Source organism: Cajanus cajan, chromosome 2 (assembly GCF_000230855.2).
Source record: "Cajanus cajan strain Asha chromosome 2, NIPB_CcT2T_4, whole genome shotgun sequence".
Taxonomy (NCBI): Eukaryota; Viridiplantae; Streptophyta; class Magnoliopsida; order Fabales; family Fabaceae; genus Cajanus; species Cajanus cajan.
In genome coordinates, this window is record NC_138518.1 from 49892487 (window position 1) to 49911978 (window position 19492).

General features: G+C 42.8%; 1 protein-coding gene across 1 annotated transcript; it reads left to right on the plus strand.

The window, feature by feature from the left end:
* Window positions 1-17040: 17040 nt before the first annotated feature.
* On the plus strand, window positions 17041-17880 carry LOC109806285 (transposon Ty3-I Gag-Pol polyprotein). Its single transcript, XM_020368657.2, has one exon. It carries the CDS (start codon window positions 17041-17043, stop codon window positions 17878-17880), a length of 840 nt encoding a protein of 279 aa, XP_020224246.2.
* Window positions 17881-19492: the final 1612 nt, after the last annotated feature.

Consider the following 19492-nt stretch of genomic DNA (forward strand, 5'->3'; position numbering starts at 1 on the left):
TAGGAGGGAATTGAATGTCCCTCACTAAACACATGTCGGCGGCATCCTTAATGTCAAAGTCATGCCCCTCCATAGCCCTTAGCCGATCCTCGAGGGCATGGAATTGTTCCTTTGAGACCTCGGGCTCTTTTATTATAATTCCTGCCCCAAGGGGTACGGCGTTTGGAGGATCTTTTTCATGCTCTTCCTCCTCTCCCTCATGATGGGACCCATGATCACTATGATGAGAATCATGGATGTTGTGATGACGCATGAGTTCCATCATTTGCGCCATCTGCTCTTTAAGCTGTGAAAGCTCGGTTGTGAGCTTCTTGTTTTGCTCCTCCAACGCTTCCATTTTCTTGATTTTCCGTGCGCGCGTAAGGACAGAGAGATGACCAGCCACTTTCTAAAATGAATGTTTAGTTAGTTTATTTTATGGAATGAATACACTCTTTAACATGAGCTTGATAAACCTCCATCTTTAAGGCGCTGCCTTTTTAAGACAGAAGTTTACCATCCTTCTTTATCTATGATTTCTCCCCAACGGAGAATCTCTATAGTCATGGGTCTCTTTCACTCATGTCAAGAGGTATTGGTGATCCTAAAATGTATGTTTTCATGAGGATGCATGATGTCTTATTGGTAATGATGTACATGCTCCTCACTTTTATTATATTTTCACACATGGTCTTTCCTCTCATGTCATGGTTTTTTATGCATGGGGATTATTTTTAGACCTTATCACGAGGTTATTTATTAATGCACAAACAATTGCACATAAGCATTTACACAAACAATTCACTCATCCACGAACAGTCACGAGCGAATCACGAGGTAGGGGTCTCCTGCAGAAAAGTGCATATTCAAGGAGGATCTAACTGTTCTCACTTGGTCAAAGGCCCCCAAGGTGCCCCCATTATAGGGACCCAATTCCTCTTGTCGTAGGTCGATGGAAAGTTCCAACGCACCGTCGGACTCAAGTTCATGGTTATCACCTTGAGTGATGTTTTCCGACAACGGTCTCATAGGCTCCTATAAACCCATCAACCGGCCGTACTAACATCCACTCCCTATAGATTACCACTCATGCCCCCGGGTATAGAGGGAACTGTTGTGTGCAAAGGTTTGTGTGCAATTTTATTTCAAACAATTGCGGAAAATTAAACATACAACAGTTATTAAAGCCAAATAGATAAACATGTTATCATACAAGTGAGGGGTAATAAAGTAATTTTAACTATTATTTGTTAAAAATAATCTGTCACTAAATGGGACTGACTCTCGAGGCTTCCCCAGTGGAGTCGCCATCTGTCGCCACCGGCCCAAACGGGCCTCGGCGGTCGCGAAGACGGTCGAGCTCGCTTATTCGTTTTAAAAATGTGGATTGCTAGAATGACTTATTCTCAAACTGAGACCTCGTCAAACGAGCAATTTTATTAAAAGGCTCACCAATCCATATTAATCCCAAGCGGGACCCTCCATGGATTAGTGGTTTTCGTAAAAGGAGGGTTCGTGGAGTCGCCACCAATGTTTTACTCAAAACATTGGAAAAAGGGATAAGGCAATTGATTTTATAAATCAACTTTGGCCATTACAACCAGAGTTGGGTAAGGGAGTCGGTTACGCGTGGGGAAGGTGTTAGCACCCCACAGCGCCCCTTTCGGGTTCCCTATGACAGATTATTTTCTAAAATAATAGCGTAAAATTACTAAATTACCCCTATTTATTCTAAGCAATTATAAATTAACTATCTACATGATGACAGTTTAAATATGCACACAGAAAGCAGTAAAAGGAAGGATTTAAGAAGAAACCTCTTGAAGCGTGCTTTTATATATTGAGTAAAACTGGGAAGCTTTTTGGCGTTCCCTGGCTATACAAGCTCGCTCGCTCCTTCTAAAAACTTTTAACTATGGAAATCCGGAGGATTTCCCTTCGACTAGGTTCGATCCTCAAGCAAAATGGCTCGGGGCTCAAGAACTTCGTCGGATCAACTCTCCGAGTGATTTCTAGGGCAGAACACTGCTCAAAAACCCCAGAATACTCAAGGAGAGGGTTAAAACTATGTGAAAAAGTGTGGAATGACGTCCAATTGACATCATATTTATAGGGAATAGGCGCAATACGGCCTACAGGGGCAATACGGCCGTATTGAAATTTTTGAACTTCAATACGGTCGTATTGAAGTTCAATACGGTCGTATTGAAATTCAGAAATTTCAATACGCCCGTATTGAGTTCGCTGCGGTTGTATTGAAGTGTCAATACGGTCGTATTGACTTCAGTACGACCGTATTGAAGTGTCAATACGGTCGTATTGACTTCAGTACGGCCGTATTGGGCTTTTTCCCTCCACTTCCTTATTTTGAGCTATTCTAAGACCTCTAGACCTACAGAGAACCCTCCTAGGGCCTTCGAGGAGTCCTTCTGGCTGATTATCCTTCAGTCTTCGAGAGTCTTCAAGCTTTATTTCCGACCCGGACAATTTTAGGGGTCTACACTTCTCCTTTGAAGCTTTATGCTTCTTTTTTTTTTTTTTTTAATCAAATTCTTTTTTTCTTCTTCTCTTTTCATTTTCATTTGTACTTGATCCTCTATCACTTGTGAAGGAGACAAAGGATGAAGTACAAACTTTTTTTCTTTATGGGTGAAAGTAATTTCATTGGTAAGGCCATTATGCATGGTTTTCTTGTCAAATTGCCATGGCCTTCCCAACAAAATATGGCAAGCTTCCATTGGAACTATGTCACAAACCACTTGATCTTCATAGTTACCAATAGAAAACTTGACTTTCACTTGTTTATCTACATTAATATCCCCATCTTCATTAATCCAATGAAGTTGATATGGTTTCGGATGGGGAATAGGAGTAAGACCAAGCTTCTCCACCAACCTTGTGCTACAACAATTGCAACAAGAGCCACTATCCACAATGAGAGAACAAGCATTATCAAAAATTTTACATCTTGTATGAAAAATATTCTCTCTTTGTGAAAGGTGAGACTCATGAGGTTGGCTTCCTAGAAGCCTTCTAATCATAAGAAGTTGACCATCATAAGGATATGCACTTTCAATTGGATGGTCTTCCTCACTTGTTTCACTATCACTTGAAGTGGTAGAACTAGATTCGTCAACACTACTATAAATGTCTTGCCCTTTCAAAATCATCACCTTTTTAGCGGGGCATTGAGAAGCTATGTGGCCTCTCCCAAGACATTTAAAGCATTTGATGTCACTAGTCTTACTACTAGAAGTGACAACATTTTTATTTTTCTCTTTTTCATTTTCTTTTTCTTTTTCTAGACCCTTGCCAAATTTCTTAGAGGAATCATATTGACCATCCCTCTTGTAGTCTTTCTTGATATAAGAGCTAGATTGAGTTTTGCCTTTAAAAGAACTTTTTCTCAAATTTTGTTGTTCCACCCTTATACAAAGTTGGACCAAATCATCAAGGTCCCTATAAGGGAGTAACTCAACTCTATCTCTAATATCAAAATTTAGACCACTCAAAAATCTAGCAATGGTCAATCTTTCTTCCTCCCTAATCCCAGCCCTCATAAGATACAACTCCATTTTCTGTCTATACTCCTCCACACTCATGTTCTTTTGTTGGAGTCTTTGGAGCTTATCCATAAGCTCCCTACTATAATAAGAAGGTATGTGCCTTCTTCTCATAGCACTCCTCAACTCATTCCAATAAGTGATTGGAGGGTCATTGTGAAGTCTTCTCTCTCTTTCCAAGGATGTCCACCAATACATGGCTTGTCCTTGGAAAGCTAGGGTGGCCAAGGAAACCTTTCTTTCCTCACCTACTTTATGACAAGTGAAGATTTGCTCCACTTTCATTTCCCAATCTAAGTAGGCATCCACATTATCTTTTCCATGAAAGTAAGGGAGATCAACCCTTGATTCCCTCACTTTGGGTTTTTCAATGACTCACCTAGGTGTAGGTTGGTAGTATGCATCCATATTCAAACTACCATCATTTTCTTGGCTTTGAGAGTCATTGGAACTCTTGGTTGAGCTCCTTGAGGAACTTTTTTGACTTTTATTTTTATTTTTATTTTTTAAAAGTTTTTCTTCTCGTTGCTTAATCTTTTGTATCTCTTCCTCTAAAGCAATAAGTTGTACTTCTCTTTGAATCTTTTCTTTTTGTTTTTGAAGTACCTCTTCATGCTTCCAAAGTTTTAGTGCTTCAACCTCCTTGATAATTCTTTTAAAACTTTTAGGAGTTTCAAAGTCACTACTACTTTGAGAATGATGACTCATGATTAAGCAATAAGAATTTATATGCTATGCAAAAGATATAAAATGTTTTTGGTAATTTTCTAGGAATGAAAATAGCACTTGGGAGTCTAAGTGTACAAGTTGCACTATCAAGGGAGGTGAGCTTCAAAGAGTCACTTAATAACCAAGCCTTTTCAAGTGGAAATCACTAAACTCCTTTGTGGTACTTCCAATTCCCCAAAACTTTTCACAAAAATTTTGTATGCTTTTCACAATTTGTTTGTTTTTGAAACTAAACTAAGCGTGAGCAATTAAACTACACAATTCTAGACAAATTAGGGCAGCAAAGTAAACACAAATAGAGATAAGAAACTTAAAGGAAGCAAGGTAAGCAACTAGTTGGATAACCCTAAGTGGAAGCTTGAAACATATGACATTTCCAAGCCACTTCCACTAGTACTACACGTGAGTAGGCTACCAAGGAGTTAGATATACCTGACCAGCTTCTTAATACTCCCTCCAAGCTTTACAAATTGGTTTAAAATGCAAGAGAGATTGCAAAAATTTAAACTAGCCTAGAAAGCAATAAATGGCGGTTTTAGTGACCAATTAGTGACGGATTTTGTTGTCCAATTTTCTAACACTTGTTTAAGTGTTTTAATCCGCCACTAACCCTTGAAATAAGATGCTCCTGGACCTGCACAATGAACACAACAAAAGTGGTTAATGGAGGCTGCTCACAAGGTGAAAGGAATGGTCACTCAAGTGAAGGAAGTTTAGGAAAAGTTAGGTCACTAAATTAGGTCAAATTTTGTGGTATTAGTGTCCAAAACTTTCCTACTCTTTGTTGAGTCAATGCTTGATCCTTAAGCAAGGATTTGAGGCCACTTCCAGCACAGGGAATTTAATGAAAGAAAACTAGACAAGCAACAAAGCACAATTTGAAAAGCTTATACCAAAAAAATGAAGAGTAATAGGTGTATATGACAAGACTCAAAGAAGATCAACAAGTAAAACTGAAAATTAAGACTCCAAAGAAAACTAGCACACAGTTAGGAAGGTTCCTAGATAGGTACTAGAGTAGATGAACAACACAAAAAAAATTTGAAAGCAATTGGATAAGTATAAACCAAATAGTAGTCAAAACAATAACAAGGAATCAAGTAAAATTTTGTCAATGAACACCTCTCGGCTTTTTCAATTTAAATTGCTTTAACTATATATTTTTTTATTCTTTCTTTTTCTATATTCAAATTAAGATTCCAGAGAAGGTATTTTCCTTTTGTTTCAAATTTTTTTATGATTCCAAGCTATAGAAACCGAGACTACAAGTTAACCAAAAATTCAAGTGAAAATGATGAAACTAGTGCACTAGTTTTAGGTTTTTGTGTTGGATTCTTTTTGTACACTTTTCTTTTGAACTTTAGAACTTTTCTTTTGTTTTAGGCTCTGTATTCTCCTCTGTTTTCAGCCTCTTTACTCTTTTAAAATTTTGAATCCAAAAGATAGTGCACTAGAAGTAGGATTAAGCACTTGAAATTTTAAGTAACACAAATTTTAACAAGATTTTTCAATGGAAAGTGAATTGAAAACTTAAGTACACAATGGAAACCTAACTCTAAAGAAATTTGCTAGAACTAATAGAAAATTATGAACACAATAAGGTAAAAGAAAAAGCACATATAGGTAGGCACAATAGGAAGCAAACCGAGAGAAAAAAAATGAAGAACAATGCACTTAAAAGCAAAATTAGGTCAACATGCTATTCAAGGAATTCTTAAACATATAAGGACTACACATAACTTTCTAAGACAAAACAAAGATTCAAAAACAAAATCTAATGCAATGTAATGAAGTCCAATCATGGACACATGCTAGGAAATGAGAGACTCAAATAAAAAACAAAAAGAAGCACAAGCAAAAAGGTCCTAAAACATGTTGATTGTGGAAGAAATTCAATAACAATCAAGCAATGGATCTATGGAACACAAATTGATTCAAATCAAGTAGATCCAAAAAGAAACTCAAATAGGACAGGACGAACACAAGAACACAAGACACGGACACACAAAATGATAGAACACTTATCTCCTTGAAGACCTTGCTCTAATATAAAAAATGATAGAAGAAGTAGGAGAAGTGAAGATTGAACTCCTCCTAAGCTCCTCCTAGGCACGGATCCACTTCAATGGAGATAACACTGAATGGATAAACACTTTTAGAAGGTGAAGTACTCGCGGAATGAAGGCCTAAGCCTTGAGGGAAGCATCCAAGCTCAAGCAATCAAGAGATTGCTCACTTCAAAGAGAAGGAACTAGGTTTTCCTAAAGTGTTTTGAAGGCACTCTCTTTTGCTCTCTCTTAGAACTTAGGTGACTCTTGAGAATTGCTGAAATGTAATCAGAAATTCTATATCATCAACAGTGTCTTTACAAGGCAAGGATTACACATTTATAGGTGGGAAGCTAGACTAACTTGGCGGCAATCCGAATAGGCCTAGTTGGCGCCAAGTTTGAATTTCAAATTTGAATTTGAAATTCAAACTTTGGCCACTCATATGACTAATCCGGATGCTACCCTCATTTAGATGTCATTTAGGAGTTATTTGAAGTGAATTTCGAGCTCACATGGCCGGAACCACTCCATGCAATCCATGTGACTCAAATTCAATTCAAATTACTTCTAAATGACATATGAATGAACCCTAATGCACCTATTAATGTGTACTTCATATAAACCTAATCTAATGACCGAAATACATTGGTCAAGAAAATACAATGAATAGGAAAAATTACAAGAAGAAGAATGAGCCTAATATTGGGTATCAAAAGCCTAAAGGCTAAGAAGCCCAATTACAAGCCCAAGAACATAAACCCTAATCTATGGTCAAAATACAAGACCAAAAATCAAAGTAACTTCCTATTCTAATAAAATGAAATAAAACATGGTGTTTAATCAAGTAAGGTCCATGTGAGAAGCACCCTAGGCCCACTTAGCCCATTGGGCCCACTAAGCTCTGAAGCAGACAAATCTTCAAGTAATCTCCTGACCATAGCTCTAGTGGTTGGGCCTTTGGCCCATACTCTTCCATCAAGGTATGTATTGGTGTTTTTTGATGATATATTAGTGTATAACAAGTCTTGGGAGGATCATTTGCAGCATCTAAGGAAGGTATTGGGCATTCTGGAACAACACAGTTTTTGGGCCAATCTAAAGAAATGTGAATTCGGTAAGACGGAGTTGAGTTATTTGGGACATATAGTTTCTAAAGTAGGGGTTTCTATGGATCCTCAAAAGGTCGAAGCTATACTACAATGGCCTATTCCAAAATTTATCAAGACGTTAAAGGGATTTTTGGGTACCAGATATTATCGTTGCTTCATAAGCAATTATGGAAAAATAGTCAGGCCTTTAACCGACTTGCTAAAAAAGGGAAATTTTGCATATAGTACCTCGGCATTTAGGCTACTGCAACAAGCCATCACTTCGGTTCCTATTTTGGCCATGCCCGATTTTTCTCAACCCTTCTCTATTGAATGTGATGCTTCGGGGAAGGGGATAGGAGCAGTTTTGACACAAAACAAGCGACCTATAGCATTTTTTAGCAAAGCTATGAGGGATGCATCCCTCACCAAATCAGTATATGAGAAGGAGTCGATGGCTCTAGTATTGGCCATTCAACATTGGAGACCTTACTTGCTTGGGCAGAAGTTCACCGTCTTTACGGATCAAAAGAGTTTGATACATTTATTGGAGCAAAGAATTACGACACAAAATCAACAAAATTGGTTGGCTAAGCTGCTGGGATACGAATTCGAAATTGTGTATAAAATTGGAGCTGCAAATATAGTGGTTGACACACTTTCAAGGCAGAATGAGGAGAAGGAATTGCAATTAATTTCCAGGCCCTATTTGTAGGATATCTCGGAGATTGATGAGGAAGTAAGGGGGATGATGTTTTGGCTAAAATAATTGAGGATCTGAAACATGATCCGGACTCTCATCCTCAATATACCTTGGAACATGATTGTATCATCGAGGAAGATTAGTGTTGGCAGCCTCTTCCAACTGGATTCCAAAATACTTACAAGAATTTCATTCTTCTCCCACCGGAGGACATTCGAAGTATTCAGGACTTATCGTCGAATGGCCTAGTCACTTTTTTGGATAGGAATGAACGGTACAGTGGCACGGTTTGTGGCAGCATGTCATATATGTCAGCGCAACAAATATCAGGCCTTAAGTCTAGTTGGTTTACTACAGCCATTGCCTATTCCAAATTCCATTTGGGAGGACATCAGCATGGACTTTATTGTGGGATTGCCTAAATCAAAAGGTTTTGATGCAATATTGGTAGTTTTTGATAGATTGAGTAAGTATGGGCACTTTATATTACATAAACATCAGTATTCGGCTCGATCTATAGTAGAAGTGTTTATCCAATAGGTGGTGAGACTCCACAAAATTCTGACTTCAATTGTTAGCAATTAGGACCCTACATTCATTAGTCATTTGTGGTAGGAGTTGTTCAGATTGTAAGGGACTCAATTAAAGATGAGTATAGCTTATCATCCAGCATCAGATGGCCAAACGAAGGTGCTAAATAGAACCTTAGAAACTTATCTTCGATGTTTCAGTTTTGAGCAACCTAAAATTTGGACAGAGTTCGTCCCTTGGGTAGAATATTGGTATAATACCAATTTCCAAAGTGTACGCATAGTACCCCTTTCGAGATAGTGTATGGGAGACCACCTCATTCGTTAGCCAGATTTATTCCAGGAGAAGTTTTGGTAAAAGCACTAGCTCTATCTGATAGATAGGGATGAAGCTCTAAAGCAATTAAAGTATCATTTGGGGAGAGCTCAAGATCAGATGATCCACTATAGGAATGCTAGGAGAAGACTAGCTAAAATACAACCAGGGGATTGGGTTTACCTAAAGATAAGACCACACAGACAAGTTTCAATGCCTACAAGAATTCATCCTAAATTGTCGACACGTTACTATGGTCTGTATTTGGTTTTGAAACAGATAGGTATAGTAGCTTTTCAACTGAAGCTACTTGAGCAAGAAAGAATCCACTCAGTTTTCCATGTGTCTCGGCTTAAAAAAGCAGTGGGAAATCATACAATAGAATTAAGGTTTAAAATTTTTCTTTAATATTATTGTCTAGCTAGTGTAAATAGTATTCAATCAAAACACAAACAACATAAAATAATAATAATAAATAAATAAATAATAAAATAAGGAGTGAAATATGCCTTACTATATACTTTTAGTATATAAAAATTGTGGTGCCTTCTACTCCTCTAATACTCCTAATAAACTAAAATAATAATTGAATAAAACACTTTAATTAATTGTAAACAGCAAAAAAGGTCTGCTTAAGGATAAAATACTTACATTCGGTCACTTTCATAAAACAGGTGTATAATAACAAATCCTCAACGTTTTCATAAATAAAATGCTAACCAAAGTGAAATAAATAAGAGAGCAAAACGTTTTAGCATTCCAAATTCACATGTAACATTCTAAATTTTTTTAATTATTAAAAAAATATTAATTAATTAAAGAATTTCAAGAATGTATGTTAATTATGAGGGATAATCCTAGATTACAAATTTATAAATCGAGAATGTACGGGATAGGAACCCTGTTGACTCGGTCAAAGGCCGGATACGACAAAACCGAAGGGACACCCTCACACCCCTCCGTCTAGAAATCAAACTCGCCACCCTCGAACACCATCTCGGTTATGAACTTGGCCGAACACCATCTCGGCCGTGGACCAGGCCGAGCACCAGCTCCTCCAGGGAACAAAACAGTACCTCCTAAATCCAATCATGAGCAGTCACTATAAAGCCGAACACCCTCTCGGCCGTGGACCAAGCCGAACACCCTCTCGGCCGTGGACCAAGCCGAACACCCTCTCGGTCGTGGGTCAGACCGAGCACCCTTTCGGCCGTGGATCAGACCGAACACCCTCTCGGCCACGGACCAGGCCGAACACCATCTCGGCCATGGACCAGGCCGAGCAGCATCTTGGCCATGGACCGAACTAAACATTCACTCGGCCCCTGACCAGGCCGAACCCCTTTTCGCCCTCAGGCCAGGCCGAATACCTCGTCGGCTTCAGGCTCGACCGAAGGACCCGACAAGAGGGGAATTTACTCAAAACACGTGGCTAGTCAAATGCCTATTATGCATTAATTAACATGCCAAATTAAGACAGGATTAAGGCTAAGTCATGTATTACCCATCTCCCAAAGTTGAAGGCCCATCAGGCCCACATATGTCACTATAAATGTACAGGTGATGTGACATAAATGAGGTACGTTACTATTCCTTCTAACGCATTTATTGCTCTGAAACAAACACTGACTTGATTGTCGGAGTGCCTTTTCAGGTACCCTCCCCCACCACTCGGAGCTAGTGTCCGGTCGGCACGGAAGACTTAGAAAGACTTGGAGGCAGTTAGGAAGGAACAAGGAGAGGAGTGTTCTTACGCAGGAACAGAGAATAATAAACTCCAACCCTTACATAATTCATCGGTAAAAGCTCGTTAATCCATTGTTAGTTATTCTTCTCTTGAAATTTAGACAATTATCTATAATAATTAAACTAAAAAACATTTTTTTTATCAATAACTCTCATCATCAAATTAATCTCAATTAATTAAATTAGAACTCTTATAGATAAATACATAAGATAATATCTTTTTAAATATAATTTTGAAATCTTTATTTTTCTTGTCTAATTAATCAAAACTATAATCAACATACATTAAAATAAATAAAATATATTTACATCTTTAATAATTAATATAGAAAATAATTTCACAAACCTTTCTTTATTTAATAAAAATATTCATAATTATTTTAAAAGCTTTTAATGTATTGGTGAAAGGTACTTGACATCAAACAATCTCACTAAAGGAAGATACATATGATAATGCATTCCACACCAATACCCCATCAAAAACCACTTGTATACACATGTTGCATATTATACAACAAAACTCAACACAAGCATACCATATCATCTTCTCACTTTCACAATGTATCATACCATCACTTATCCCGATTAGGCACAGATGCCCAAACTTTTCACATCGCTAAGCCACCAGCTTAGATTTCACAACACTTTGTAGTCACAAGGTTAACATTTCTCGTAATATATTAATCACAATATTCTTAATCTCATTTCACAGTTCTAATACTTCTAACTATCACAAATATCCTCAAAGACTTATTAGCTTCACTCGTCATGCAATGTTTCACACTATCCTCGTATAAGGGGTCAACCTAGAGAGGCTTACCCAATGCCCAACATTATCGGAGATCTATTCATTAGAGTCATTATGGTTTTGAGAATAAATTTTCCCTTATATACTTTTTTCTACTTTTCCTCTTTGGTATCCTCATGTTGTCGGAATTGCGAATGGAAGAGGATGGATCTCTGTGAAAGGATCACAATTTTGCATGTACGGGATAGGAACCCCGTTGACTCGGTCAAAGGCCGAATACGACAAAACCGAAGGGATACCCTCACACCCCTTCGTCTAGAAATCAAACTTGGAACCCTCGAACACCATCTCGGCTATGAACCAGGCCGAACACCCTCTCGGCCGTGGACCAGGCCGAACACCATCTCGGCCATGGACCAGGCCGAGCACTAGCTCCTCCAGGGAACAAAACAGTACCTCCTAAATCCAATTATGAGCAGTCACTACAAAAGCCGAGCACCCTCTCGGCCATGGACCAGATCGAACACCCTCTCGGCCATGGACCAGGCCGGACACCATCTCGGCCATAGGCCAAACTGAACACTCACTCGGCCCCTGACCAGGCCGAACTCCCTTTCGGCCTCAGGCCAGGCCGAATACCTCGTCGGCTTCAGGCTCGACCGAAGGACCTGACAAGAGGGGAATTCACCTAAAACACGTGGCTAGCCAAATGCCTACTATGCATTAATTACCATGCCAGATTAAGACAGGATTAAGGTTAAGTCAGATATTACCCATCTCTCAAGGTTGAAGGCCCATCAGGCCCACATATGTCACTATAAATATACAGGTGATGTGACATAAATGAGGTACGTTACTATTCCTTCTAACGCATTATTGCTCTGAACCGAACACTGACTTGATCGTCGGAGTGCCTTTTCAGGTACCCTCCCCCACCACTCGGAGCTAGTGTTCGGTCGGCACGGAAGATTCAGAAAGACTTGGAGGCAGCTAGGAAGGAGCAAGGAGAGGAGTGTTCCTCCCCGGAACATTTTGGCGCCCACCGTGGGGCCGAAACCATAACGGTTCTCGACCCTAAAGCAAGATGGTAACCACAAGAAGTCAACAGGAAAACGCGACCGATTATCCTTTCGGGATGCCCCGAGGCACCCCCAGACAGCAAACTAATCAGAACGACGGAATGGAGGAATCATACGTGGATCGGTCTCAACAGCCTAACCCCTCATCGGCACTCGAACAACTGAAGGCCGAAATGATGGAACTCAGGAGGCTCCGAGAAAAGGACGCTCACGAATTATCGGCCTTGAGAAGAGAGAACGCTGAGCTCAGGAGCGATAATAGGACATGGCACCCCTCACACGATGTATAGAATCAATCAACCCGGGATCAGGGCGAATCCTCAGGATGGTACAAGGAAGTTAACATCCCTCGACCATCGGGCGTACCGACTACCGCGACGCAAGATCAACAACGACGGCAGGGAAGAACGCCATTCACACCAGACATTGCCGGGGCTCGTTTGCCCGATAATTGGAAGAACTTGACCCTGGAAAAGTACGATGGGACCTCCGACCCGGAAGAACATCTCGACGCGTTCGTCACACAGGTCGGTCTGTACACCGACGACGATGCAATCATGTGCAAAGTCTTTCCTACTTCGTTGAAAGGGCCAGCGCTTAATTGGTTCACACGACTCCCTCCCGGATCAATTGATTCGTTCACATCCCTGTCCTCTCGTTTCGTAATACAGTTCGCCACGAGCCGGCCTCATCAGCTGACATCCATTGCGTTGGTCAGTATACGCCAAGAGAAGAAAGAACCCTTGAGGGCTTTCATGGAGAGGTTTGGAAAAATGATGTTGTCTATTCGGAATTTGGATCCGGCAGTAGCAATGCATCACCTCACCACCGCGCTGCGGCCCGGTCCCTTTGTCAATAGCTTGTGCAAAAAGCCCCCCCATGACCTGGACGACCTACGGCAAAGGGCCACCAAATATATGCAGATGGAGGAACTGGCTGAGTTCCGCAGCCAAAACCGATCTGACCTGTTCCTCGGCAAAAGAGAGAATGACAAGGAACCTCCTAAGTCTCGCCCCCGGGAAGCCATTGATCGTGAGAAGAGCAATAACAGAGGTCCGAGGTATATGCAGTATACGCCGCTCAACGCCAGCAGGGCCAAAGTGTTGGAGCAAGCTCTAGCCACGGAAGTTTTGGCCGTTCCTCGAAGAGCTTTGACCCCACCTCACGCCGACAAGACAAAAGCATGTCATTTCCATCGGAATAGAGGACACACCACGGAGGAGTGCTCCGCCCTTCGAGACCGTATCGAAGATCTCGTTAAGGCCGGTCACCTCCAAAACTTCATTTGGATAACGGATAACAGAAGGAACGAATACCGCCACGGAAGAGGGGAACCTGGGAGAGACAACCGAGATCGAGCACCTCCCCGGAACCGATCCCGCGAGCGTAGCAGGTCTTAAGAAGGAAACGACCAACGAAACAGTAATCAGCCCAGACGAGTCATAAACACCATTGCTGGAGGTTTCGCAGGGGGGAGCTCGTCTTCAGCCCGGAAGAGACACTTGAGGGCTATCAAGTCGGTCCACGCTATAGGACGAACACCTCCCATTTGTATGCCCCCTATAACGTTCACTGACCGAGACTTCCACGGCATTGACCCGGTGCAAGACGACCCAATGGTCATCACCGTGGAGATCAACAATTGTCTCGTAAAAAAGACGCTAGTAGATCAGGGAAGTTCGGCCGACATCTTATACTGGAAGACGTTTGAGCAATTGGGCATCCCAGAACAAGAGCTCACACCTTATGACGAGCCTTTGGTAGGGTTTTCGGGCGAAAGGGTGGATACTCGGGGAACCATAGACCTATATACCTACTTCGGAGACGACCAGCGCAGGCAGATCAAGGTGCGTTACGTGGTGGTGCAGGCCAACACGTCGTACAACATTCTGTTGGGCAGACCCTCTCTGAACAAACTCCGAGCCATCGTATCCACCCCTCACTTAACCATGAAATTCCCGTCGGAGGAAGGGACCGTCATTACTGTACATGCGGACCAGAAGACAGCGCGCGAATGTTACTTCGCCAGCTTAAAAGTAAAGCCAATGCCGAAGCCAAGACGAGACGTGAACGTCATCGGCGACGTCGGCAAACAAAAGTTAGAAGGCTTGGAACTTGATCCGAGGTTGGAAGATGAAGATAGGGTTGAACCTATTGAGACAACAGTCCCCTTCCAACTCGGAAACATTGAAGGACAGGTTACCTTTTTGAGTTCTCAATTATCCGAAGCAGAAGCTAAAGATATCAAACAAGTCTTGAAGAAATATTCAGATCTATTTGCTTGGACGGCAGCGGATATGCCGAGCATTGATCCAAATTTTCATTGCCATCATCTCTCAGTATGCCGAGACGCCAAGCCCATCGCCCGAAAGAAAGGAAAAATGGGCGGAGAAAGAGCCCAGGCAATAAAGGAGGAAACCGCCAAGTTACTCCAGGCAAGATTCATAAGAGAAGTCAAGTATTCCACTTGGTTGGCCAACTTAGTGATGGTCAAAAAGGCCAATGGGAAATGGAGAATGTGTACAGACTACACGGATCTGAACAAGGCGTGCCCCAAAGACGCCTATCCTCTACCTCACATTGATGCATTGGTGGACGGTGCAGCTGGCCATCACAGATTAAGTTTCTTGGATGCTTACTCGGGGTATAATCAAATACCCATGTACTCACCAGACGAAGAAAAAACAGCATTTATCACCGATTCGGCAAACTTCTGCTACAAGGTAATGCCCTTTGGTCTAAGAAACGCCGGTGCCACTTACCAAAGACTCATGGACAAAATCTTCTGCCACCAGATAGGGACATGTATGGAAGTGTATGTGGATGACATGGTCATAAAGTCCACTTCAGTCGGTGATCATTTGAAAGATCTAAGCACGATCTTTGAAGAAGTAAGGCGGCACCGTATGCGATTAAACCCGGCAAAGTGCACCTTTGGGGTGGCCGGGGGAAAATTCTTAGGATTCATGTTGTCAAAAAGGGGAATAGAAGCCAACCCCGATAAGTGTCAGGCGATTATCAACATGCAAAGTCCCCGCAACATAAAAGAAGTACAGCGCCTAGCCGGACGCATAGCCTCTTTAGCTTGCTTTCTCCCCTGCATGGCCGAGAAGTCAAGGCCTATAATGTACCTATTGAAAAAAGCTACCAAGTTTCAATGGAACGAGGAATGCGAGACAGCTTTTCAAAACTTCAAGACAACGCTCATGGCTCCACCGCTGTTGAGCAAGCCGGACCCTTGCTTGGACATGATAATCTACATATCAGTATCAGACAAAGCTATCAGCACTGTGTTGGTGCAGGAAAAAACTGAGCAAATGCCTGTGTACTTCATCAGCCGAGTCCTGCAAGACGCCGAGACACGGTACCAACATCTCGAGAAAACAGTCTTGGCCCTCGTACATACTGCCAGGCGCCTTCGACATTATTTTCAGAGCCATCGGGTGCTCGTTCGAACGGACAGCCCAGTAACTAAGGTCCTGCGAAGGCCAGAGTTGGCAGGACGAATGGTCGCTTGGTCTATAGAATTGTCCCAGTTTGATATTCGCTTCGAGCCTAGGGGACCCATCAAGGCACAAAGCTTGGCGGATTTCTTGAATGAGTTCACACCCCAAGAGATCCCTGAGTCTCACCTATGGACCCTACATGTAGATGGGTCATCTAACCATCAAGGCAGTGGTGCCGGCATTATTTTAGAAGGGCCTGGTCAAGTGGTGATTGAACAGTCACTACGTTTCGGTTTCAAGGCATCGAATAATCAAGCCGAATACGAGGCTCTTCTGGCAGGCCTACGGTTGGAAAAGGACTTAGGCATCCCCAAAGTGCAGTGCTGGAGCGACTCGAAAGTGGTAACAGAGCAGGTCAACGGTACCTTTCAAATCAAAGAACCGACGCTTTTACTATACTTTCACGCGTTCAATAAGCTAAAAGCAGATTTTGAAGATGTCCAAATCAAACACACGCCTCGAGAACTCAACATGAGAGCCGATCAGTTGGCCAGGCTAGCCAGCAGCAAGAAGGTTAGCCATTTGCGCAGCATGATACAGCAAGAATTGCCTAAACCAAGTATCACACAGGCCAAATGTCTGCAAATTCAGCAGGAAACGCCCAATTGGATGACAGGGATAATAGAATACCTAATAGTCGGATCGCTACCCATCGACCCATTGGAAGCAAAGAAAATGAAAGTCGTGGCCGCCCGATACACCCTAATCGCCGGAGAATTGTACAAAAGGGGGTTCTCGTCACCTTTGTTGAAATGTTTGGCACCGGATCAAGCACACTATGTAATTCGGGAAATCCATGAAGGCGTATGTGGAACCCATTCGGGAAGCTGAACCCTAGCGGCTAAAGTCGTCAGGGCGGGATATTATTGGCCCACTCTAGTGGCGGATTGCTCAAAGTATGTTCAACAATGCAAGCCCTGCCAGCAGCACGAACCATTGGTACATCAACCACCCGAAGAGTTACACTCCATCACCACCCCCTGGCCATTTTCTTTTTGGGGCATGGACATTTTGGGACCTTTCCCACCAGCGAAAGGCCAAGTCAAATTTCTCCTCATGGCCGTCGACCACTTCACCAAATGGATTGAGGCAGAAGTAGTGGCTACCATCACGGCTAACAACGTCCAAAAATTCTTTTGGAAGAATGTTATTACTCGTTTCGGAATCCCATATGCTTTGATTACGGATAATGGTTTGCAATTCACTGACCGCCGTTTCAACGAGTTTTTAACGGGGCTGGGTATCAAGCACAAAATGACCTCGGTAGAGCACCCCCAATCAAATGGGCAGGCCGAAGCAGCAAACAAAGTTATCCTTAAAGAACTAAAACGGCGCCTCAGACAAGCTAAGGGGGCATGGCCCGGGCATTTGCCAGAAATCTTGTGGGCTTACCGTTGTACTCCACAAAGCTCGACTCAGGAGACCCCCTTTCGGCTGACTTACGGCACAAATGCCATGATTCCGGTAGAGGTAGGAGAACCATCACTAAGACGAACAATGTTCAACAACCAGATCAACGAGGAAGCCCTAAACGTGGAACTCGACCTAGTGGAAGAAGCACGCGATCAAGCCTTCATCATGATGGAAGCTTGTCGAGCCAGGTTGTCCAGGAAACACCGAACCAAGGTCAAGCCTCGTGAATTTCAAACCGGCGACTTAGTCTGGCGAGTCACGGGAGAGGCGCGAAAAGACAAGGCTCAGGGAAAGCTGGCACCGAATTGGGACGGCCCCTATCGCATATTGCACAACTTGCAGAATGGAGCATACAAGCTAGAAGAACTCTCAGGAAAAGCCATTCCACGAACATGGAATGCAACGCACTTGAAGCATTATTTTAGTTAAAATATAATGTATTTGTTTCGGTGTACTCTTTTCCTTGTCCCAGGTTTTCTCCTCTTAAAAGAATGTGAAAAGAGGTTTTCCTGAGAAAAGGTTTTTAATGAGGCACCACATCAATGAAACAAACCCCTTATTTTTCAGACATCTTTGTTCAATTTAATCTCAAACCTTCATAACTTCCCTCCCGAGATCTCTCTCGGCCAAGGTTGAATGTGATGTTTCCCTCCCGAGATTCCTCTCGGCCAAGGTTGAACATCAAGTCTCCCTCCCGAGATCCCTCTCGGCCAAGGTAGAACATAGCTTCCCTCCCGAGGTCCCTCTCGGCCAAGGTTGAACGTAAAGTCTCCCTCCCGAGATCTCTCTCGGCCAAGGTTGAGCATAACTTCCCTCCCGAGATCTCTCTCGGCCAAGGTTGAATGTGATGTTTCCCTCCCGAGATTCCTCTCGACCAAGGTTGAACGTAAAGTCTCCCTCCCGAGATCTCTCTCGGCCAAGGTTGAGCATAACTTCCCTCCCGAGATCTCTCTCGGCCAAGGTTGAATGTGATGTTTCCCTCCCGAGATTCCTCTCGGCCAAGGTTGAACGTAAAGTCTCCCTCCCGAGATCTCTCTCGGCCAAGGTTGAGCATAACTTCCCTCCCGAGATCTCTCTCGGCCAAGGTTGAATGTGATGTTTCCCTCCCGAGATTCCTCTCGGCCAAGGTAGAATGTAGTTTCCCTCCCGAGATCTCTCTCGGTCAAAATTGAACATAACTTCCCTCCCGAGATCCTTCTCGGCCAAGGACGAACTTAGTTTCCCTCCCGAGATTCCTCTCGGCCAAGGTGCAACGTGATGTTTCCCTCCCGAGATCCTTCTCGACCAAGATTGAACTTAAGTTCCCCCCTCCCCAGGATCCCAATGGCCGAAGCCTTTTCTCCCGAGACACACTAACGGCCAAAGTTTAATTAGTAAGTCCTTGACCGACTAACCCACGACAAAGAAGTCCACTTGCATGACCTAAAACATTCCCGGTCATCTCTCTCGGCCAAAAAAGGAAAACGTCTAGGCGATCCTAACAATTACAAAACAAGAAAAGCTGCATACAAAGGCGCGCAACAGAAAATAAAACACAATCCGAATAGGGGGCAAAGCAATTCATTAAGACTCAAAAGGTCAACGCGGCACTATCGGCCGAATGGTACAAGCAAGGATGGCTCTAACGGCCCAAAAGGAATTAAGCAAAAAATAATAGTATACCCTAAATCTGTACATCTTAAACAAAACAGATGCATCCTCAAAAAACAAAAGGTCGCGGCATCCCTCAATCGGCGTTGCCGGTCTGCTCGGTCTTCTCATCATCGTTGAAGGTGGTGCCGGGGTCCTCAGGGGCCGCTAAGCGAGGAGGAGCGGCTTCATCGGGCTCGGCATTGGGGTCGGCCTCGGCATAGTCCATGTACACCCCCTGGAAAAAGTCCTTGCTGAGTGCGAAGGAGAACTCGGGAGGAAAAGTGCCGAAGTGAGTCGCTTGCCAAGCGCAATGCCAAAACCCCTCCTCATGCTCCTTCACAATCTTGCCCTCCACCTCGGTCCGAAAAGACGCCATTGCCGCCTCGGCTTCATCCTTAAGTTGTTGCTC